We start from the raw sequence: 24,989 nt of genomic DNA on the forward strand, positions 1-24,989 counted from the left end.
CCCCCCTCTGCCCTATCACTGCTAAGCTAGCTGTTAGCACAGGCCGTGGTATCCTGGGAACTAGTAGACCAGTGGTTCTCAATCATTCTTTAATATAGTGCCTTATGCTGTGGTGAGCCCCAACCTTAAAATTATTTTTGCTGCTACTTCATAATTATAATGTTGCTATGGTTATGAATCATAATATAAACATCTGTATTTTCTGATGGTCTTAGGTGACCCCTGTGAAAGGGTCATTCAGTGCCCAAAGGGATCTTGACCCATAGGTTGAGGACTACTGCAGTAGAGCATAATGGAGGAGTGGAAAAGGAAGCGATTTTCAGATAACCTAACTGGTTTCAGAGCTAGCTCACTTCTCTAGCTGTGGCATACCAAACAATTGCTCAATCCTATTTCCCAGACCTGTAAACCGGGAATGGATGTGATCATGGCTGTCACTGACCTCACAGACTTGTGGAAGAACTGTGTGAGGTAATGTCTACTAAGGCTTGCTGTAAACAGTTCCATAGTATTAAGGGATTGCTGTGGCTGGCTCTGGTGACTACGTGCAGAAGTATGTGGTAAAGAGAACGGAAGGGCAGCACATGAAACCACAGCCTCTCTTGTGTTTGCTTGGGAGGCACGGAAGCACGCGAACTTTTCCATGCTTCCAGGATGTCATGTCTGAGTTCCCCAGGGCCTGTGTACCAACCACAAGGAGGCAGGAAGGCTGGCACTTGTGGGAGTCATCAGCTACTCCATAGTTGAGCCTATCCTTACAGAGTTCAAGGTAGGGACATGGACCCCCAGCGACCCTACCAGTTGCAGAGAAAAAGGTTAGGCGCAAAAATGGCCATAACCTCGCTTCCCACATCTTCCTCAGAGGCAAGTGCTCTTCAGCTGACCCAGTCCTGACCCAGGATCGGAAGCCCCACCCTGCCTGCCACGACACGCAGCTTCATAAGAAATGGATAGCTGGGCCTGGAGGTTGCTGGCAGCCCGCCTGCTTGGCAGCTACTCTAGAACAGTCCGAGGAGTACAGGCTGCTCTCTGTCTTCTTCCAGCCTAGTCCTGGATAGCCTCCAGTCTCCACACTCCAGTCTTTTCCTCCTCTGCTTGTGGTGGGGAAGGAATATGTGGCTGGGTATTAAGTCTCCCGAATGCCAGCTGGCACCACACAGCGGCAGGGCCCCTAGCAGGAGCAGGCTCAGTTCTCAGAGCTACACAAAATCCCAGGCAAATTTATTACTGTTTTTCAGTTTACAAGGCTGCTGCACCGCTCAAGAAACGGAAGGCACTATGAATGGCAGAATATAGTGCAGGCAGTCAGCTGCAGCAACACAAGGCATCTTAGTCCCTTAGTGATTTCATCTGGTGTCTGATCAGATGGGACTTGCATACCTCTCCCAAGCTCTGAGGATGGGGAAATGCCCATTAGAATGAAAATAGCACCCAAATAGACCCAGGGGATGGTACTGAATTTGATGTGTGTGTGTATTAACTCTCAATGTAATCAAATATTATACATACGTATCTTTCTTCTTTGGAAAACACTCCAGAGATGAAATTCAGTAGGGAAAGAATCTTTGAATCTGTCTGGGAGGTGAAGGTGGGTTTGTAGGTTTTAACAATCCTTCCTGCCCCCCCATTATAATACAGAAACCAGGATTGTTCTGGAGTTCCCAGAAAGGCACCGACTTGACAGGATCCTTTCCTACTGAAAAGGCCTAGCCCACTCACTGCAGTTTCAGGGAACAGTCATCACCTTGCAAGCCCCTCTTCCCTGAGGTTTTCTCTGGTGAGGTGGGAGTTTGTGGAGAGCACTGAAAAGGACTGCTGCGCCCCCTTGTGGACTGTTCTTGACCACATAGAGTTTAGAAGCCGCTGGGGTTAGCTTTTCTTTTCTTTTTTTAAATTACTTAAGTTTTTAGAGCAGTTTTAGGTTCGCAAAAAAGCACTTTCCATGGTACATTTTGGTCCCTACAAAGGCGCACCGCAGCCCCCCTCACACTTTCAAATGGTGCACTGTTGCTGACAAGTTTTGTCACTCATGGGTTATTGTGGGTAGGGCACATTCTATGGGTTTGAACATATGTAGAATGATACGAATCCATCACTAGAGTAGCACACAAAATATTTTTGTTTCCATAGAAACTCTGAGCTTCAGTTTCCATCTTTCCAATGCCCTATCCCTAGCAACCACCAATTTTCTTAGCATCTACGTAGGGTTTTCCAGAACTTCATATAGCTGAAATCATACGGAGTGGATCCTGTTCAGAATTGTTTCTCTTCACAGCACACTGCTAAGTTTCCCATAGCCTCACAGCTCATTTCTCTTTTAGTACCAGATAAGATTTCCTGTCCGTACTTCAAACAAATCACATAGGGGTGGCATTTCAGTGGCCCTGTTAGGTTTATATGGAGGTAGGTGAGGCGAGACTATTACATCCTCAACGTAAAATGCCAAAACTGTGTGTCCATCCTCATGGTGCTCCCTAGAGGATGAAGGCTGGAGAACGCTCAGCATGTGTGTGAAAGAACTCAAGAAGGAATGAACTCACGAATAAACTGAATAAAGGAACACGTGCAGAGAAGTTGTTTTTCTCTGTCTACCATAAACATTCTGGGCATTGAACACAGGTCACTGGGATTGACGGCAAGCTGTCGGAACACATTTGAAGAGGCGATACTAGATTGGTGGACAATGTCTAAGGAGACCCCAAGTAAAGGGCTGAAATGGGAGTTAGGAATAACAAATTAAAAAAAGTCATCTTCATAGGGATGAGAAGACGGAAGTGTAAATGATATTGAAGGCCACTGGAGGATGTCTTGGGGCAAAAGGCTTATGAGCAGAAAATAGATTCAATGGCCCTAGGAAACTTCTCTAGGTTTGACAAAGAAGAAAGCAGCTTCCCTCAGCAGATTTACAGAGCACAGTTTGAGGTTTAATTTGGCCCCCAAACATCCTTCTCGGCTTTCCATCCTCAGATATGAGGAGCCACCATTTCCCTCTTGCTTTCATTTATAAAGTTAGTTACCTCTCTCATCTTCTCTATTCCCAGAGTGAAAATGTAGGAGATGACAATCCATTCCTGAGTGGAAGGCCAGCGCTCCATCTTCACCAGCACGATGTAATTGAAGAGCATCAGGTATCCGATATATGCCAGCTGCAAGGAAATACAATAATGGTTTTCTAGCTGCAGAGGCCTTGGGAGCTGGGCCCTAGACAAGACCACTGCATGGTAGCACAGAGCAAGCTCACTAAGCAGGTCAGGGAGTCCATGACAAATCCACTATAGGGTTTTAAATATCAAAGACTATTTATTGGTTTTCTGTGTGCATTCCAATGGAGAAGAATTCACAGAAGTTGTTTCTCTCCATCAACCATGTGGGTTCTGAGGATCAAACTCAGGTCACTGGGCTTGATGACAATTACCTCTACCAGCTGAGCTATCTCTGCCCCATACATGTTTTAAAAGACCATAATAGTTAAAATAATTAAATATGCAATGTTTGACCCTTATAGATCTCTCTGGGGCCCTAGTACATTGCTTGTCCTTTGTGTACTATGTATGAATTTGTGGGCCAATCACCATTTTTGTGTGTGTGTCTGTGTTTGTTCATGTGTTCATGTGTAGATGTGTGTGTGTGTGTGTGTGCGTGTGTATGGGTGTGTTCTGGCTTAGAAAAGAAGCTGGCCTCACAGGGCTATTCTTGCTTAGGTACAGACCTGGCTTTCCATTCTAGGGTGACAATTATTTAAAAATATTATTTATTTAAAACAATTTTAAAAATATAAATATTCTCATTTTTTTTTCTGAGAGATGCCACATAAATTAATGCCCACCAGAAGGAAAGGAAGTTACATATAGTACTTATAAGTTGGCAAAACTATAGTGTAAGTAGCCTAGATTTAATCTCAAGGGCCCACTTCTGCCCTCTCCTGAGTTTATGTTTTTCTGGTGTTTTTGACCAACAGTGGTCGGCTCTTAGGGAGTACTTTGCCCATTTTTCACTGTATTTTCATCCTGCCCTGGTCCGGTTGGAATATTTGAGTTTGCTTTCTGCTTCTTTAAAACAAGACAAAAAAAAAAAAAAAAAAAAAAAAGCCACTTACAGGAAAGCCCGGGGAGTGTGGCCTGCTGTGTACCAGAGTAGGCTAATCCTCCTGAGGCTCCAGCATCTGGAGTTTGAACCCTGCTATGAGTGGCTGAAATGCTAGATGTTTTGGGAACACTGCTCAGGGCCCAGGCTTGGAATCTATCACTGAAAAAATTCAGTGATGTCAATGCGGGAAGAAGAGAATTGGTGGTGTTCTTGCATAAGAAAATTTACCCCAAGGGGAATGGCAGATGAGCAAAACCTTCTGCGGGCAATGCTTCACATTGAGCAGGGCCCTGCCTAGCCTCAGGGGCTGTGAGCAGGAACCTAGAGTGAGCTGATTCCAATTTGCATTCTTTCGGGGTCATGTGGCAAAGAACAGGACAGCATGTGGGCAAGAGGACTGAGAATTTGAGAAGCTGAAGACATTGGGTGACTTTAGGCTATAAAACAACTTAAATGGCAGAAGCCACTGCTTGGCTAGGAGATAAGAGATGTGGGACCAGACATTGTCTTATCTAGCTCCCAATGGGCTCCTTCTTTCAATTTTTATAAACCAAATATGTGAATTAAAGGTACCCTGACACCCCCATTACATTGATGACATATGTCCAGGCACAGCGGTGACAGAGAATTTCCTTTCTGCCCTCTCTCTCTCTCTCTCTCTCTCTCTCTCTCTCTCATCTATCTAACTTTACCCCTCTTTTCCTTTTTTTGGTGTTGGAGGTTGAAGCCAAGACCTGTGCAAGGTAGGCAGACATTCGGCCTCCGAGAGCTGCTTCCCAGCCCTCCCTTCCTCTAAAGGGGGAAGCTGCGACAGAGGTAAACAGCATCACATCTGGAACAATCAGACTGTGACAAAGGGGGAGCGCTGCAGTTTTACGCCCCCCACGACTACAGTTACCCTGGTCCATGCCTAGGTTCCCACAGCTCCCCGCTTCAGAATCAGTTAGTGAGTCGTTCTTGAAGAATTGGTTCCAAGTGCGGCTGGTTCACATGGGTTTAGGTTACAACCAAGAACACATGGACGTCTGCTCTGCACTCCTTGTATGCAGAGCTACAAAACACAGAGGCAGGAAGTCAGTGGGTAAAACTGACTAACACACTCTACTCCCTTTTGCCTGGAATTGCTTCTTTTTTCCTGGCCAAGGCTGTCCTTTCATTGAGTAAAATTCTATTGCTTCAAGGTGGAGTGAATCTTGTTAAGTGCCCTGTTTGTTTGTTTCTTTTTGTTGTTGTTGTTATTTGTTTTAACATTTTTTGAAGTTTAGTGCAAAATATTCCAAGGCATTTTTTCCTTTTGTCACATGTTACATGAACATGGGTCTTCAAAACTTTTGCATCTAAGAAACTTAACTAATTTTACTAACAGATTCCATCCTTTGAACTTAGGTCTAGCGCGTGTCTAGGAAGGAAGGTAGGCAGAGAAACATGAGTTTCAGGTCATGCAGGACACCCTGTGTAAGTCCACTAACCTGCTAGGGCCTCTGGGAAAGACCTGTCACTGTAACACACAGTTCACATCATGTCTCTGAGCTGCGATGTTTTTGCACCCTGAACTCGAATTTTTCCAATTCACAACTGAGAAAGTGTCTCTGCAGAGACAGGGGCTGTGAGCCAATTGGATCTCTGTTTTTTTCAATCCTGGAACTGAAGAGGACCCACCTGTTCCTCTGGGAAGATGAGATGAGGACAAGAGGTCACAGGGGAGTGAGGTGGGGGGCTCCCTTTGGACAGAGTGACAGAGGATGAAGAAGGGAAACTTCTGGAAATCTGAGAGAGAAATATTCTTACAGAGAACACAGGCCACAGCAAATGCAACCACCGATCTGATGAGTTTTATTGTTAAGCATTTGTTGGGGGTCTCAAAAACGTGGCCGTCTCCTTTCCACTCATTTCCTTGAGGTCTGGGTTTTGTCACCATGTGAACACACATTTCTGGAATTATTTGAACACAAGTGGGAGACTGTGTGTGATGCTAACCCAGTCAGTCACGAGAGAGAGAGCCACCTAACCCCCACTGTCAAAGATGGCTCCTGCGGTGATCTGAAGGAGCATGACCCCTGTAAGTTCATATGTTAGAGTGCCTGTTCTCCTCTTAGTGGCTATATGAGGTTTCAAAAGACTCACATAATTTTGAGTTAGCTTTTTCAGTCTCCTACTTGAAGATGAGAGCTTTCTCTGCTGTTCTGCCATTATGCCTTCACCATTATTATAGACTCTGGCCCTTTGAAACCATAAGCCTAACTAAATGGCAATTAATTAGGACAACTAATAAAATAAGTTCCAAAGCATGCTGCAAATGATGTTTGAAGCAGTGTTTCTGTAATCATCAGAGACACCGGGGTGTTTTGCTAAACAACCTCCCCACTTCTTTCTTATCATGGGCATTAAATAAAATGGGCTAAAGTTCACTACTCTCTGTCCTGAGTCAGGGCTTCTTATCCCTGGCTACTCCTGACAATGACCTGGGAAGCTCTAATGCAGTACCCAGAGGGATGACGTTAAAGCCCTCAGAGTGCAGGCCAGGGTGAGCAAGTTTTTAAAGTGTTCCACAGATGGACATGACATGAGCCTGTAATCCCAGCCATGAGATGCTGAGGCAAAAAGATCAGGAGTTTGAGCAAAACCTGGGTGAGACCCAGGCTTAAACCAAAACCCAAAGTGCAGAGGGTGATTCCAATAATCTTGTTTTGGAGGTGCCACGGCTGAGAGGCACTGTCCAGGGTACTTGTGACCAACTTTCAGCCCCAAATGCTTTTTCATCACAGGCTCATGTCATGTCCATCTGTGGAATGGGAAAGTAACTTGTTTGGGGTTGCAGAGCACAGAGGGACAGGGGTGGCCCTATGTGCAGCCTATCTCTTTCCAGACTGCATACAGTCACAGCTCTGATGTTTTCAGCAGAGGAATCTTGAGAGAGTGCTGTTAAAAAAAAAAAGGAAACTGACTTTTTCAATGTATGTTATTCTAAGGTGGACATTATTTTATAATGTCAATACATTGGAAATTTTATTTTGTAATATGCACTTTTCTATTTTCTCAGACACCATGAAGATCATCCTTTAAAGCAGTGGCTTTTAGCCAGCAGTCATTTCTATCCTACAAGTGCCTGGAAACATTTTGGCTGTCATCTTTAAAGGACAGAGTGTTCTAGTGGTATCTGGTGGGCACAGAGCAGGATGTTGCTGCATGACAAAGAATTATCCTAGCTGAAATACCACCAGTGCTGAGGCTGCAAAGCACTGCTTTAAAGCCAGTGCTAAATATTGGCATGCAGGACTGCACAGGAAGCAACTCACATGGTCATCTGAGCCCTCTTCTTCCCAAACCTAGATTACCCTGTTGTTGACCCGAATGGCTGCTTTTTGCAGCTGGTTGTGAGGGAGTCTAAAAATAAAGACACATTGTCCTTTAGCTGGTGTCGCTCCACCAGGCTGGACAGAATCAGAGGGGGTTAGGCCAACAGCTCACTTAAAGCTTCAGCGGTTCTCAACCGACGGGTCATGACCCCTGAGGGGGTGTCAAATGACCCTTTCACAGAGGGTTACCTCAGATCATGGGAAATATCAGATATTTACATGACAGTTCATATCAGTAGCAAGATTACAGTTATGAAGCAGCAACAACAATAATCTTATGGTTGGGGTCACAGCATTAGGAAGGTTGAGAACTGCTGGAAAATGTTGAAAGGAAACCCAGCCATGTCCATTTCTACTTTCTCAGATGCCATTTCAGGGACAGCCCATGGCTCTGCTGGAAGGAAGTGTATGTGGGGTGTGATTTTTGGAGAATGCTTGCCACACTGGTGGTTTTCTTGCTTTGAGCTGCTTGCAGTTTAATTGTGTCTGAGTAAGAAAACGTGACTAATGTCATTACCAGGTGGGAAGTTGTTACTTATAGACGCTGTCTGTCCCTAGAGGTGCCACATCTATACTGTGCTTCAACCTGACCCACAAGTGGTCCCCTGAAGCCCAGGATGGTCACCTGTAATGGGCCACTCGGTGCTAGTCCTCATCCATGTGGCAACAAAAGAGAGTGTTCTGAAGAAGGGCATTTGTTTTCATGTTGACCTAAACTCATACACAGCTCACCCCTGTTTCTATTACTCCTCACTCTCTGTCAGCTCCTTTAGCTTCTGCGGCAAGGAGAAAGGCAGCCCATGGAAGCTGGCCAGCAAAGTCTACGAATGTTGTGTAGCTACTGGAAAAACAAGGTCACAGAGCTTCCATTCCTGCACACGTGCCACAGAATGCTGCTCAGTGAAAACCACACAGGTGCCTGAGAGAGGAGCACCCATTCCTGTGGTTAGTCATTTGGAAAGGGGGTAGGAAAAATGCTTACAGTGTAGAACCAGAACTTCACGATGGGTGCATTGTAGAACTCATAGATTTTTCGGCCCACGGGTATTAGCCGGTGCCTGCTTTGGACTTCTTCTTCATCTTTCTTTCTGGATGACTCCCCGTTGTTTCGCCCCAGCATTGCCTATAGTGGGAGAAAACAGGGACCATCATGGTTAAGCTCTGTAGGCATTTTTCAGAGGGACGCTCATGGCACTTGAGAGCTCACAGAACAGAACCCAAGAATGTAAACCGCATACTCCAGAGATTTAAAGGCATGCCTGTTTTATGTGTGAGTTTGCACTATATTAGTGTAAGCTGTGTATTTCTTCTGCTGAGGACAGAAGGCTTGGGGAATGTTTTTTGAGCTTTTCTTTTATAAGATCCTCTTTTATGGACTCTCTGAATGAAGTAGGCAAGAGGATGTACTTTGAGTTCTGAAACGGGTAATAAGCAGTGTTTGGGAAGGCCAGGCTACAGGAATCTGTTCTAGTTCTGTTACCTTCTTCCAATATATGTATAAGATGTGCTAGATCAGATTCAAATTCTGTCTATGCCTGTGCTAGTGACTCTCTAGTCAGAGGGAAGATTGGTCAGAGCCCATCACATATCCAAAGCACAGGAGCGTTCAAGTAATAAGTCATCTGAAGTGCCTGGAATTTAGCTAGGCTAAAAATATCATTACCCATATCAAAGCGTGGGCAGTGATCCCTCCATTTTAAACCTTTAAGACTGGAGTCATTGCCCTTATCAGTTTTATAGTAACTCCTGGGTATAGCGCCTTCCTCTGCAGCCAGGTGGGCTAGGAGAAGGATTTGAGGCAGGCCTGATCTGAAATGGTCCTTAGCTCCAAGCTGCTGGAGGTCTCCATAAACGTGGAGTCCCTCTCTGTACACCACAAGAGTAGCAGTATGAGTAATGAAGATCAAATATTGCAAAAACAGCAGAATCTGAGAACAGGAAGATATACCCTGTCTGGGCAGCACACAATAGGCTGTTGCAGAGAGTCTAATGGTGACAGCTTCTAGGCTGTGGATGACTCAGATGGGAAAATGAGTTCTGAGTTGAATACTCAGAAGCTGTGCATTCTCAGGCAAGTTGTTTTAGCCCCCCCCCCCCCCGAGACCTACTTTCTTTAGCCGTAAATTGGGTTATTGTCCTTGGGGCCTATGTACTAATATCTGGCACTTAATAAGATGCTCAGTAACTACTAGACAGTCTTCAAGTTAACTGGGACCTTCTTGGATACTCTTGCTTGAAGGGCCCCTCATCTAAAAGGTGTGCATGCTATGAGAGTCAATAAAAGGACAAAGTACAGGCTTTAATTCTTCAATATTATTATTAGACAGGGCTAGTTTTACAGTGTGAGGAAACTGGATTCTTCTTTTGTGTCTTTCTTTTATGTGTGAATGTCGTAAACTTGTGATGCTGTACATCTGTGTACACACGTGCCTGCAGGGACCAGAGGAGAATATTAAGTGTGCTTCTCTATCAATCACTTTATTCCACTCTGTCCACTCTAGTCTCTTGATACAGGATCTCTCACTGAACCTGGTGTTGGTCTGGTGGACCAGTAAACTCTAGTGAGCCTCCGATATCTGCCTTTACCTCCTGGCACTGGGTTTTAGGCACATGCGGTCATAGCTTTTTATGTAGGTCTGGGGTTTGAACTATGGTCCTCAAGCCTTCACAGCGCTTTCTCTTACTTGATGAGCTGCTGCATTCCAACCCCACCCCTGCTACAGCCTGAGACTCCAAATATATGTGAGACTAGGATAAGACATTCTAACTGCTCAGAACTGACAAGGATTTGGGATAAGACATAGTACTTGGCACATGTGTTTCAAATTAAGAGATTTAATTATAGCAATGATTGCAATTTTCAGTGATGTTAAGGACAGATAACCACGCCATGATTTAGTTTTCTGGCTACCTGATACAACACATATAAATATTAGTTCCAGTTATTTCAATGATTTCCTTATAGCCAGTCCATTCAACTGTATGACACACACAAATGATTTATGTTTATCCAGCAGTAATTCTGGAGAGGCGAGCTCTGTTTGTTTCTATATTCTGGTGAGAAAGGTGCCTTGAGCTAATGGGTAGGAAGATTTCACTTTATGGCGATGGTATGTATCTATTTTCATCAGTGAACTGAATCAATGGTCTTATGGGTTAAGCACAGGAGAGTCCTACCAATGTTGGTCACTGGCCTCAAGAGACCCCGGCTGTATGAGATATTTGTCCTATAATTTACGTAACAACTACTCTCTTCCTGTTCTGCTTATTTCTATGCCCAATAATTCAGTGGCATTTGGGGACACCATAGAATGAAAGTAAAGATAATTTAAGGATTTTCATATATCCTACGGCGTGACATCTTTAGGGACAATGGCTTTCCTAGAAAATTTATAGGTAGTCTTGGACCTCTGCACATGCTGGAACTGTCTTAGGCTTAAGCACAGGCTGGCACACTTACTTGGCTATAAAGGTCAAATAAAACATTGCACCCTGCTTTTTTCTCCACCACTCACATTTGTTCTGAGTGGGGTATACTTGCAAAGACTTGTCTTTCACAGGCTTACAGTCTTTTATCAGCTCTAGCCTTCGCAGCCTAATTTGCTGATTTTGTTGATTTCTTTTCCCTGTGGTCAAACATTTCCTTTGACCTTGCTTAAAGCAGAATTTAGCAGGGCCATTTATGTAGGCGAGAAACATTAAAAATAGAAAAAAAAAATACTTTCTAGGAGAAAAAGAGGTTGGAACAGGGTCATACATATGATCACTCTGTACAGATTTGAGATTCTGCCAGCTGGGCACAGGTGTCAAAGTGGAGAAAGAGCCCCTGATGCAAATTAAGCTGCTAAGGATGATGAGCAGGGTGCACAGGCTTCATTTTGGAAGCAACCAAGGATGTCCTGTTCTCAGAAAGGATGCATTCATTTTGCTAGAAGCTCAAACAGCAGCTCCATGAAGGGAATGGGCTTGTCAATGAGCTCCTTTTTCCAGTCCTGTCTAGGGTAAAATGCTTACCAGAGAAGCAACAGGAGAAAGAATTTGGCACCAGGGTGAAAAGAGGCTCTCTTTGAAGACAGGGCTGCCCCACAGAAAGCCTGCAGCCCACAAGTCCCCACCTTACTCTTCTCTGTGAGCTGTCTACTCATCTTTGCACTTCCTACTCAAGTTCACAGTTCTAGGATCTACACCCTGGCAAGCCCGCTGTGCTCTGGGACTAGGGAGACATCTTTGATAGTGGCTTCCTGAAGGATCAAAGGCCCTAAAGCTCTTAGGAGACAAAGGATGCTCCTTTCTCTATACCCAGCCAAAGAGTACCACTCAGTTTCTGGCTATCCTCCCAGGATTTGTGCCTGAGAGGGACCATACTTGATCTGGGACAGCCGGCATCCCGTGGAAGCTCTCTGCTCTGTGGAAAACTAAATCCACTAAGCAGGACCACCTGAGAATAGAAAATAGTTCTCTCTCTCTCTCTCTCTCTCTCTCTCTCTCTCGACAGTTAGCGGATGTTACATACATAACAATAGCTAATGGAGCATGTATGTCTCAATCCTAATCCCACTGTTGCAACTAAGCAGCTGTGTAGATGGGGGCAATTTAAAATCTGAGTCCCTTTCTTCTAATCTGTGAGGTGGAACAATGTCTACCTGGGCATGATGTGCTCCCATGAGTGAGGGCGGACAGAGTGTGCATCACTGTTTCAACAGCATAAGCAAGTGTTTATTAATATTTAGTTGTTAGTCTAAGTAGCCCACATGCATGTGCCTAAGCGGTTTACTCTTTAAACCATGTAGCCACCTGCGAGCAGACAAGCCTATGCTCCCACTCCTGAAGGGATGGAATTGTGTTCAAGTTCACAAAGCAAGTAGGTGAAGGGGCAGGATTCTGACTCCAAAGTACATTCTCTTTACCTCTCTGCTAAAACAGCCAGCAAGAATCCAGCATCAACACTAACCATGATTAAAATATCATTTCTTATCTGAGGAGTTCAGAGATCAAAATTATGACATGAAATTCAACGGATGCTGTTGCTGGGCAGGCCACGGCAGGTGCCTACATAGATTTTTACAATGATTTGGGAGCTGAAACAAAAATTGGCTTTGCATCTTGTAAGTGAAGGCTCATATTTAGCATCAGATCTGTAGGAAGGGGCTTCTGGAAAGAGGCACTGTGCATATGAAAGATAAACATGTCCCACGGTGGTCCCAGTGAGGAGACTCACGCAAAGTCTCTTTGTCACCTGAACCAAACCAATTTTCATCTTCTCCTCTTACAGCTCCTTCTGGGTTATCACTCCTGTAGCCAGTGGCAATGAGGGAGGCTGAAGCACTTCAAAACTGTCCTTATAGAGTTGCTGTTTGATGCAGCTCTCCCAAACTATGAAGCCCTATTTGTCCCTTTAATAGCACAGGCTATTTTTAGCCTTTGGGCACAAGCCAGTGGCAGTCATGTCACTTGGGTGGGGGCTGTGGGAAGTGGTTCTGTGCACAGCTGTCTTGTTCTCTCAGCAGAACAAAGCATCCGTGTTCTATAATTGTACTGGGAAGCTAATAAAAGCTTTCCGTACAAACCTCAAAATTCAGTTAGTGCTGGGTTTGTGACTTTGACCCCAACGAATGCTTCCAGCTCAGCAAAATTGGCTGCTCACAGCTCACGGCTTCCCTTTCATTCTTGTGTGTTAAGATTGCCAATCATACCATCATGTTTATAAACAGATGCTTGCCTGGAAATCTGAGGGTGTCTGGCTTTGAATTTCATTGATTTATTTTGCAGTACCATTGCCAGAAGGACTTTACATACAGTTGGGTCCTAGAGCTGAGCTGTCTGTGCACAAAGAGAAAACTTTTATGATATTGTAGTCTCAACACTTCCATGGTTAGACCTGACAGGAGGCTGGGGAAGCCTTATCTACTCTCAAGCATTATTGAACCCTGGCAACATCAATGGATGTCTGGATTGGGGGATTCTCCCAATCCAGGGAGAAAAACTGCATAGTGTTTTCTTACTGTTAGTTCCATGTCCTCCTCATCCTTTTCCTTTGTGGGTTTCTCTGACTCCTCCGGCTCCTTCTCTTGGAGATGAATTTCTTGGGCCTGAGACATATAGGGCATGTCGTCTTTGTTCTTGAACTCCAAGCTGAGAATTGAAGGAGGAAGTAGAATTCCCAGAATTACCTAAAGTAATAATAATGATAATAATAATAATCACATTTAAAGGATTAAGATTAGGGTGGTAGCTTAGAATCAGAGAGGCTGGGATGTGGCATAAGTGTATGTGTTTGTGCACACACACACACGTACAGGTGTTGTGTTTACTCTACAGGGATGTGCATATTTGGAAATCCAAACACATAAAGAAGAATTTTTTTTGTCCTTTCTAGGAAATACTTATTTTGCTCAAATACTTCTTAACCTATTAATTCTCATTTTCCTGGGGAAAACTGAAGAAAGAAAGCTCATCCAAGGTGGAAAAACATAAGAGTTACATTTAGTCATTAGACAGCACTTGGCTTTGTAAAATCATTTCATGTACATGTACCGGGATTTGTTTGTGACTGTATCAAGTGGCTATGTCAGCTGGTGGTCTCTGTAAAGAAATTTTTTCTAAATTGACTTTGAAGGCACGTGTAGAAAAATCATTTTACCTACTGTAGAACATTCTGCTGGCATTAGCTAGTGTACAACAGATCCCTCTCCCCAGAGATCTCTGTATTTATCAGGAATAGCCGGTTTTCGTGCACAGAAGCCCCAGGAAGACCAGCATTACATTGCTCTCATGTGTAAACACTGTATGTGAATCTCAGTGTCAGGATGCTCAATATATGGGCCTTTTTCGTGGCAGAGCTTTCTCCTCCATTATCCACGCGCTCCATCTTCTCTGGATTCTAAAATGGTCCCAGTGTATGAGGCTCCTGAAGATGAGCCTCCTTGAAGACACTGAACCTGAACTGAACCTGAAGGGTCAGTGAGAATGATGCTCTTACTGGGACTACCAGATCCTGAAATACTCATAGGGACTCCAGTCCAGTCAGGAAAAAAGGGCCAGCAATGACTCTGCACTATAGGTTTCGTGGAGCGCTCAAATGGCATGCTGGCTATCTTTACAGGGTACAAATCCCTGTCCTTGGAGCTGAGACCTGGCTTGGTCCTCCACCTGAGGCCAGGCTTGGTAACCACTAGCAGCATGACTCTGGAATGTAGCACATGACACACTTCATAGAAACCTTTTTGTGACTTTGGGCTAAGAGCCCCCAAGAAAGGTGGAGCAGGACAGACAGTGCTGGCCCAGTAAAAATGCAGCCAAAGATGGGAGGATGCAAAATTGTGTGGTAAGGATGTCTAGAGAGCTTATGTACATTGTGTCCAACATCGTCATGACATCATATTATATACTGGCCATTTCTTAAGAAAGTGTATTTTAGCCAATGTTACCACATGCAAAAAAAAAAAAAGGGGGGGGTAACTAACAGTAACATGATGAATATGACAATTTACTTAGCTCTGGTAATTATTTCACTGTGTATGTAAAGTATCGTATTTTTATTTTAAATACATATAATTAAAAACTGGCATAAAAACAAAACATAACAAACACCCTTCCATTCTCTTGATCACTTATATCTATCCCACCCCCTTTAATCCTTTCACTTTAATGTTTACCTGAAAATCATAAAAAAGGGTTAGAAGAAGCGAAAATTGGGCTGAGTGTATAATTCAAAGGTAGAAAGCTTTCCTGGCGGGTGTGGAGCCCTGAGATCCTGCTCTAAAACTACAAAGGAGGCGAAAGCTGCCACCCACCTTCCTGTTCTTAAGAACAAGCACCTCACACGGTCTCTTCAATATTCCTGGAAACTACTAAATACACTTGATTACATTCCTCTTGTTTCTCCTTAATTTATACACCTACAGCTACATACACAACATTTTAAAATGGGCTTAGGTTGTTCAAACAGGCCTGTGACTTGTGTTTATTCATTTGAGAATCTATCAGGCACTAGGAATGTAGCTCATTGCCCTATGTGAGGTTCTGGGTTTGATTTCCCAATCTCCCAACATTTTTTTAAAGTGAGTAATATCTTGATAAACAAATCTATCTCAACTTTAGTTTAGTTAAAAATTTTCAAGGCCATACTATCAGAGCCCATGCCTCTGTGATATGACATAATGCAAGGATAGCCTGGGTGGGACCTGGGTGGGACCTGGGTGGGACCTGGGTGGGAGGGTATTCAGCCTCACAGGGCAAGAATGGTGGCTTAGGTGAGACTCCTGTGGTAGCATGGCTATGCCAGAGCTTAAGATACCCCCTACGGGACTTGTGTGCACTCTGCATTTTGTGATGTGAGAGAAGATTCTGTTTGGGTAGAACTCGAGATCTGCATTCAAGAGTCCCCACCCAAGGCATGCTCAAGATAGAGGCAAAATAACCAACCAATGACTAGAGTGTATGTAGCTTGCCTTGATAAATGTGACAGTCCTCAAGTTCAAATTCTTGACCCTAAATGAAAATCACATCTCTAAGGAGAATCTAAGGAATAGTGGTGGGTCAATACCACCTTCCAACGTAAGACAACCCCCAGACCCACCACAAATTTGGCTTGGAAAACTCCAACCAACCCTTGGATTCTATGTCAACAGATCGCTTCTGGGCATGCTGACCTTGAGGCCTGAGTTCTTGCGCATGCGGAGACGTCCCATCCACATGTCTGTAAGCAACATTTGGCTGCATGTGTGTGCAATGAAGTCACGGTGCTTGGCAGCCACAGCCAGCTGCAGGCACGTGGCATTGCTCCAGTTCTTCAACTCATACGTCAGCAGTTTCATGGCCAGCTGCTCATCCTGCTTATAGGACTGGTCCAAGAGCTCCACAGCCAGCTGGCCAAAGTCCCTGAAAGACAGTGCACAGGACACTCTTTCAGGACAACTTGGAGACTGCCATGAACAAAGATGGGCCCCCCTGTTCAGTTGTAAAAGGTAGCTTGCTGTGTGGAGTAGCTCTCTCATGTAAGGTCTAGTGCGCTCATAAACCCACCTAGTCAACATCCTTTAAGCATTCTCTATGTGCCAGCTACCATGTCTATAACTGAAGATGTAAGTCAAAGCTTGACTACTGAGCTCAAGGCCTCCAAATCAGGGCATGTGAAGGTAGAGGCAGAATAATCAAGCAATGATTAGAGTTTAGTGTGTCTTTTTCAGTGTGACAGGCCTCAAGTTCAAATCTAGTTCTTGCCAACCAGGTATGATCGGCCATGTTGCCTAAATTCTCTGAGATGATTTCCTAAGTTGGATAGGAAATACATGATGATATGACCTGTTGCTTGAGGGCACTCTAGAGGATGAGTGATAATTGGTGTACTCCCTTTGTACCTCTGTGCAGCATTATGAATAATAAGGACAAATTACTCATGCTCACCCTCTGTGTGCTCTAGTGGGGTGGCTTTTTTGCCCCCATAAAGTTTTATGAAGACCAGAACTTCTGGCATTTCCTTCTTTCCCCTCCCTCCTCATGTGATGGCTGGCCAACCTGGAGTTGTGGTTCAGCTCCTGGGAAATGTCATCTACCATGTCATTCTCAGAGGCCTCATGAGCCATGGCTTTGCAGAGCTTGCAGGCCACCAGGGCTTTGGCCATGGCCTCCTCTCCATGCTGCCAGAAGAACAGGGCCATCTTCTGCCTCTTCATGAGGACAGCCCACACCATTAGCTCATGGAAGGGGAATGGGAAATGGTTAATCTCAGGGTCATCCAGGTCAATGTCCACCTCTTCTTCACGCTTCTTGGTTGTCTTTCTTCCTCTCCTCAAGGGAATATCATCCTGCAATTTTAAAGAAACAAATACAGGCTGAGTTGAAAGTGAATCAGATTAATTCATTACATATTTTATGTATTCCTTCCATTGGCTCAGTCCTAGAATCACACTGAAATGAACCAGACCAGCTCTTATCCTAAAGAGACTCACAAGCTCCTTCAGGACTAATTTAAAAATAAGACTTAGTAAATGCATACTCAGCTATCAACATGTCAGTTTATGCTTTACTTAAATACAAAACAAAACAAAACAAAACAAAACAAAACAAAAAAGCACTTTCTAAGCTGGGCACAGTGGTGAATACCTAAAATCCCAGCAACACCTTGGAGTCAGAAACAGGAGGATGGTGGGTTCAAGGCCAGGATGCGCTACATAATGAGAGTCTGTCTCAAAAATTCCAAAAGTATTTTCAAAGGCCATTTTCATTCTTTGTTCATTTCTTCTTCCACAGGTGTGGCTGTCTATACCCCATGATGGACAGCATTGCCTTGTTTACTTATTTATTTATGTATTTATTTTCTGACAAAGCAAGGATAGCCTATGCATGTGTTTTCACATAACAACAATAAACAATGAACCAAAGATGGGAACACAACCGCTCAAGCGCCTGCATCCCTATTAGAAGCATCTGTGACATTCTTTGGATCTGTTGCCATTGTATATATCTATAATTGATTTTGCCTGTGAAGTTTATATACTCAGTTTTCAAGTCAGTATTTACAATATGATTTATCTTTTTTTTTTTTTTTTAACCCAATGCTAACATAAATTCAGTGTGGAATTTTAAGAGCTACTGTGAGCTGCCATCATGGCACTTGGAAAATCTTTATTTCCATATTTTAGAATCATGCACTAAGCCTTACTATTAAAATGAACTCATATATCTTTTAAATATGTGAGAAAGAGAATAATCGACACTAATAATTTGAGCAAACACTAACCTCCATTCCCAGAAGTTTCAAGGCTTTGGGCTGTTTAAAAAAATGTTGTGAACAAAGTTAGATCTTTCTTTCATTGAGGTAAGAAACGAATTCTACTATATTGCAAATAAATAATATAAGAACTCTACTGTACCGTAAAGCATTAATTTTATGTCACTGAGTAAACACAATAAAAGGAACATGTTTTTTTTTTTTTTAGAATTCTAGGAGAATTGGAGATGTTGTGATTTTCGTGAACCACAGAGAATTAGAAGGCTGAAGAGATATAACTGAAGGTTTATCATCCTCTTGTGGACCAAAGTTTCTCTCCCTTTCCTATAACCACCTGCTTGATTGTCACCTCCAGGATATCCAGCAGTTGAATGAATATTATGGTCTGAATGTTTTCCTTCCCATCCCCATCAAATGGTGAAATTCTAATTGACAACTGTTGGTATTGGGGTGGGTATTTGAGGGAGAGTGTTATGTCCTTATGGAAGACACCTCCTGAAATAAATTTGTGTCCTTATCAAAAAGACTAGTGGGAGATTATTTGCTTTTTCCCATGTGAAGACACAGCCAGAAAGTGCCAAATATGAAGCAGAAAACAGGCCCTCTACCTACATTCAGTCAGTTGGTATCTTGTGCTTGAACTTAGAACTGTGAGAGATACATTGATTTTGTTTAATATGCCCCTTAGTTTATGCTATTTTTATTACAGCAGCCTGAGCAGAGAAGACAGATGAAAAATGAAACATTCAACAGATCAAACAAGATATTTCTCAAACCTCCGGAAAACCTCTACTATCTGGAGACTTGGGGTATAATTCAAAATGTTCGTTTAGATGCCTCCTCTAGCTGCCCTCTGGTGCAGCACAGTGCAGCAAGAATGTGAGTACCAGAGCAGGTGTTGATGGTGGTGGAAATGGCTCTGTGGCATGGAGAACATCACCACACAGTGACATCCTGGCCATGCTGGAAACGTGTAGAACAGGCGCGACTGAAGGCCACAGAAAAGGCCACTTGGGAATTATAGAGCTTGCTTTGTAATTAAGAAGGGGAGAACAGAAATCACAGCCCACGGCCGGGACCCGTGCTCCTAAATGCAGCACAGCAGTAGGGGTCATTTTGGAAGCTACTGAGGAAGCTAATAAGAATTGTGAGCTGACAGTTCCTGCAAATTTGATACAATTATATAAGTTGAAATAGCTTGAAGCTGGTCTCCCTGCTTTTCTCTTTTGGCCTCTAAAGTGAGCGCAAGTTCAAGTTTTTGTCTTCATTCAAACTTTTTGTCCCCATTTTTGGTTTTCTAATGGCCCCATAAGATACTTTCATTGGCAAAAAACTTCGTTAAAAATAAAAGAAGTTAGAAGAACAAAAACAAAATTACATGAACTAAAGGGAAAAACCATAAAACCCAAGCACTAAGGAAATCATACACACTTTTTAAAAGAGATAAAAAAGGAATATTATGCAGCAGAGATGGAAGCGCTTGGGATGTTGTTGCAGGGTCCCGAGAGCCCCCAGACCCATTTAGGGAGTACACCCCAAATTATGACTGTAGAAATAACAACACGCCTTTGAGATCCCACCCTATTCAGGAAAACACCAGTGGCCCAAGGCTGCGGGGGTCTCTGCTTGACTGTAACAAAGCTTGGCTGCTGCCATTTGATCCTGCTACTAGCTAGGCACAAATGAACCAGCCAAACAACACAACAAACCCAAACAGCTTCACTTAGGAATGTCCTCAAGATGTCATCATTGGTAAATCGACCCATGAGGACGTGTCCTAGGCGTGCACAATTACCATCCCGTGGGATATAAGAGGAAGCTGTCCCTGCCTGGCTCACTTTGGCCAGACTGACCCAATGATGCCTGAGGAGAATCGTGGATTTTTTTTTTTTTTCTGGAATTGAATTGCAGGCATAAAAAGCAAAACAAACAAACAAACAAAAAACCCAAACCAAACTCCCCAAAACCCAAAAATGGAAGATCATTTTTATTTGAAGGAAAGACGAGCAGAGAGACTATGGTTATTTAGACAGCAACACTTAGACAGGCGTGGTTTTTTTTTTTTTTTTTTAGGCTGACCAAGGTAGGACTGTAATTTCAAGGAAAACAACAGAAATAATATTTTGGCCAGTATTTTAAAATTCAGTAATGAATTTCGATATTTTGGATGGAAAAAGAGGGGAGGTGAAGTTTTTGTTTTTCGACTTGTTCCGTTTTTCAACTTGTTTGCCCCTTGGAGACAGGAGTCCGTTCCTCAAACCTCCCCTCCCTAGTCCTCCCCAAACAGTCTAAGAACACGCTAGAAGCTCACCCTTTTGGGCCCGAAAAGATTGTGGTAGAGGGTCCGGAAGCGCTTGCGCGTGTAGTTGCAGCGGTAAGCCCCGCCCATCAGGTACTCAATCACCAGGCCAATGTCTATGAGGCTGATTCTGTAGTCCGGGGGCAGGTTTCCCTGTTAGGGAGGAAGGGCACAACAAACCCAAAAAGATGGTGTGGTTTACTAGGAGTTCATTGGCAAGTGTTCGGTAACTATTTTAGAGTAAAAATTATATTGAAAACAGAAACAAGAATGTATTATTATGCTGGTTAATTAATTCACCTTAAAATAGATCCAACCGAAACCTGGATATTCTCGCTTGGAAAGAAGACATAAGTTAAATAAGAAGATGCGGTAATCGCCGGCAATAACAGAAAATCAAATTATTTATTCAAGTCTTCAGCTGGGGAGAAAAAAACACCAGTGTAGCAGAGAGAAACACAGGCTAGTCAAGGCAAGGGCTATCACTCCCAGCGGCTAGACGCAGGCTCCCCTGAGCTCCTGAGCCCTCTCTGTCTCTGACCCAGGCCTGCCTCTTGCAGGCCCTTAGTTTTCTCCCCACTCACAAAAGGAAGACTCCTCTCAGAAAAAGAGTGTCGCTACCAGGGTGAGGACCACTTAGACCTAAGTCTACCTGAACCCACCACCTCTGTTAGCTGGTCACATGCCCCTCCTTAAAGAACAGATAGCTAGGACGGGATTTCAGACATTCTGACAGGACAGTGTCAGAATGGAGCTGCATTCATGTTCCTTGTGCTCAAGGTGTGCGTGTGTGTGTAACAGAAGAAGAAATTTTAACATTGGAATAAAAGCTTTCACAAAATTAAGGTGATTTTGTCACCTTACGTTTCAAAACAGCTTAGTATTGTTGGGAGAAGGACACAGTACTAGGATGGAAGCCAGGACTTTGTGTATGTTAGGTAAAGTGTTTAATCAATCAACCGATCAATTAATTAACTAATTGTTTTTTTTTTGAGACAAGGTTTCGATGTGTAGCCTTGGCTCTCTTCGAAGTAGATCTGTAGACCAGGCTGGCCTGGAACTCACAAGATCCATCTGCCTCTGCCACCAAGGCACGGGCCACCACCGCCTGGCTAGAAAGCATTTTAACATTGAGGCACATCTCTAGCCAGAGTAGCATTTCTTAAGGACCCAGAAGTAAAGTATGGTGAATCTTTCATCTATCTATCTATCTATCTATCTATCTATCTATCTATCTATCTATCTATCTATCTATCAATCTGTCTGTCTGTCTGTCTATCTTTGTCTTTGTTGTTGTTTGTTAGTTTTTTTTTTTTTTTTTTTTTTGAGTGCTCGTTCCAGGGGTAGAATACAGGGACTTATTCTTACAGATGGTTCAGAAAAGGACTCCGAGCCCAAGGAAACTGCTCTGTTAAGTCAAGGAAGAAGGAATATACAGTGAATTCCAAAGGACATGGAAGACTGGCAGCTCTTGCTGGCTGGCCTAATTTCAGATGCATGACAGCATCTTCTGCCAGTATCACACACGCTGTGGAGAATTTGGTCACCATGTGGAGGTTTGGGCTGCATCCTGCCTACTTGAGTGCTTGGGCCCAGTGTGCCTCATTAACTCCTCTGGGTGAATTCTGATGTAAGCTTTTGAGTTTGTGAAACCTCCTCTCTACTACCTAAGGCTTAGGTGGCAATGGCAGTCTATGTAGGGACCTCCAAAATGTGATGTGGGAGTCTCTGTCGGTAGGAAATTCATTTAATTGGTTAAAGCTGGTTTCAATGTAGCCCTGTCATTAAACTGACAGTTTTAGACTTCCCTGAATATTTCTTTTTATATTTCCCATGACTTTTATAATGCATAGGATGTGCTTGGGTCTTGGAATTTTTGCTGTTGAAAATATGTATCAGTGAAACTGATGAAATAAATTAATATGTTTGGCATCTAGTTTGGGGTTAGACTGTTTGTGATCTCTCTCTCTCTCTCTCTCTCTCTCTCTCGCTCTCTCTCTCTCTATATATATATATAAAGATTTTATTTATTTATTTTGAATGTTCTATCTGTATGTACACCTGCATGCCAGAAGACAGCAGTAGGAGGTATACATGGTTGTAAGCCACCATGTAGTTGCTGAAAATTGAACTCAGGACCTCTGGAAGAGCAGTCAGAGCTCTTAACCACTGAGTCATCTCTCCAGCCCCCTTGTGTTATATTCTTAGTAACAGAATGAAGTAGCTACACCCTGGTTGGGATAGCCCCAGTACACCGGAAAACATGGCCTGGACCACATGGGGCATTGCATCTGGAATTCAGTGGCGGTTCTTGCTGTGAAGGCATGGAGGGACAGCTATTTAAGTACTGGTCTGAGCATAGGACTTCGCTGTTGCTCTTCACATCTCCTTGCTGTTCAGCTCTGTCCACTTGGTTCTGCAGGTCCCTTTGCTAGCACCCCAAGTCCAGGTTGGGATCTAAAATGAGGTGGTTCTTTATTCTGAAATTCACTTCATTAGCTTAGTTGTCCTTCAAGAAAGCGTCTTTGCCTTCTCTCCTTTCTTATGAATGTACTCTTTAATGCTTATGCACATTACTGTGAGAAAATCAGGTGTGAGCATAAGTTTGAATTTTACACATAACACACCAGTAGTATCTTAAGGCCAATACTGAGTGGTATTGTTTATGAATTTGGAGGGTCTTTAAAATATAAGGACTGTCAGAAAGGTGGTAATGGTAAAACTCAAAGAAATATAAATTTAACGGCAGATATTTTAAACATATACTTTACTTCATAAGGGGCAATTATTGATTCATACTTACAAGGAAGGGGGTATACTTTGCCATGTCAGAAGACATTACCTGACATTAAGTTTGAAACAGAAGAAACTTTTTTTTAAAAAAAAATTTTAAGCTTTGGGTTCTATAGGGCTGAGGAAATGGCTTGCATTCTGTTTGAGAGCAAGGGAACAATGCCTGCCTACCAGAAGCCGCTGACTCTTCCTCAGCTCCCTGTTTTGGTGAGCTAATGCAAAGAGATCAAAGTAGATGGAAAGACTGGAGAAGAAGGTGTCAGATGTTCTTGTTTGTAATGTCATGAAGAGGGAACATTTACTTTACTGAGTTTGAAGTCTGCCTGCAAGGCTGACGGCATCTGTTTCTATCTCCATGTTTCTTGCTAGAAGAATGGAAACCTTTTAGGAAAGGACAAATAGATTTCATAAATAAAACTCAGATGTAACTTTAGGCCTCTTGAGGTAACTGTGTCCTGGGTAGACTCTAAAGGGAATGGCAGCCTTGCTGCATGTTGAGGCTGATGATCTTGACTTGCTGTGGTTTGAACATATCAATGATCTAGTATCTTTATTGCTTATCCTAGGACACAATTGTTGGACAGAAGGGGAGTTTGCAGGTATTCATGTCAAGAAAGGCCAGAGACACAAGTCTCCAGAGCAAATAACACTGGGCTAGGCTTTATTAGCTCAACCCCATGTGAGCCTGTATCCTTTTCTGTATCCCACTTTATGCTCTAAAAATCAGGTGACATGGACCATTGTGTCACAGGTCTCACCTGCCTCTGTAAGTCCAACTGTTAATCAACACTCATTATCTGCTTTTATTATCTACTGCCACCCACTGGGCAGAGACCCATGTGCAAAGTGTTCAGGGTTGATGTCCCCTGTTGTTTGGTGTGTGGGGCTGGGGTTGGTCAAGGGAAGGACCTGTGTTTTCTCTCCACTTGCTCTGAAGAAGACAGAGAGAGTGAGTAGCATCTTGCATGCACAACAAGTAGAGACAACAGCCTTCTGGAGGAGTCTTCCTTTGCTTTGGATCTTTTCAAATTGGAAGTCAAAAAACGATACCAGAATCATTCTTATTCTGTCTGTTGTTCCTAGTGCTGTCCCACCCTGTGGGTCATGACTTTGGTAATGGGCAAAACCTCAACAATGATTTCCCATTTCATGCCTTAACAATACAGGGTAGGTCCCAAGACTCAAATGATTTAATAGAGAGGGTTGGGAAGGAGGTTGACAACTTGAAAATGCTGTCTTCATGCTATGAACCATTACTCAAAGGAAAAATTTAAATCATGCCATGCTTAAAGGTGTCCTAGAGAGCAGTTCAAACTCACAGGTTGCATGTGCTCTTCAGATGAGCTGTCTAGTTGTCAGCTCATGGTATGGCTGTCAGCTCAACTGCTCATAACAAGCCTTGAGAACAAGACTTGAGGGACAGGCTTAGTGGTGGGGGGAACAGTCACTAGGAAGGACTCAGCCTGGGGAGCGCTCAGGGGAAGAAAGGGGTTACCCATGGTTTGGTAGACTGGCAAAGTAAAAAGCCAGACAATTGATTATTTTAAGAATAAGAATGCTCCTACAAATTTGCATGAATTTAGCATATGGGCTTATGAAAATCTCCTTTCCTTACCCAAAGTTTCAGAAACCCTTCCTTCCTTCCTTCCTTCCTTCCTTCCTTCCTTCCTTCCTTCCTTCCTTCCTTCCTCTGAAGGAAGCCGCCCTCCCTCCCTCCCTCCCT

General features: G+C 43.4%; 1 protein-coding gene across 7 annotated transcripts in view; it reads right to left on the reverse strand.

Annotated features, from left to right (window-relative positions):
• The window catches only part of Trpm3 (transient receptor potential cation channel subfamily M member 3), a 526,011-nt gene that overhangs the window by 63,086 nt on the left and 437,936 nt on the right, over positions 1 to 24,989 (reverse strand). For 4 of the 7 annotated variants that reach the window (XM_055613956.1, XM_055613950.1, XM_055613955.1 and 1 more), the window contains 8 exons: positions 20,774 to 20,809; positions 20,486 to 20,626; positions 18,184 to 18,213; positions 16,959 to 17,248; positions 16,094 to 16,322; positions 13,445 to 13,612; positions 8,425 to 8,565; positions 3,018 to 3,146 (listed from right to left, as the gene is read on the reverse strand). In XM_055613956.1, the coding sequence (XP_055469931.1) occupies positions 3,018 to 3,146; positions 8,425 to 8,565; positions 13,445 to 13,612; positions 16,094 to 16,322; positions 16,959 to 17,248; positions 18,184 to 18,213; positions 20,486 to 20,626; positions 20,774 to 20,809 (1,164 nt within the window). The remainder of the gene's footprint in view (positions 1 to 3,017; positions 3,147 to 8,424; positions 8,566 to 13,444; positions 13,613 to 16,093; positions 16,323 to 16,958; positions 17,249 to 18,183; positions 18,214 to 20,485; positions 20,627 to 20,773; positions 20,810 to 24,989) is intronic. The other 3 variants (XM_055613952.1, XM_055613951.1, XM_055613953.1) reach the window with 3 other exon arrangements.

Source organism: Psammomys obesus, unplaced genomic scaffold, assembly GCF_907164565.1.
Source record: "Psammomys obesus unplaced genomic scaffold, mPsaObe1.curated_primary_1811, whole genome shotgun sequence".
Classification (NCBI taxonomy): domain Eukaryota; kingdom Metazoa; phylum Chordata; class Mammalia; order Rodentia; family Muridae; genus Psammomys; species Psammomys obesus.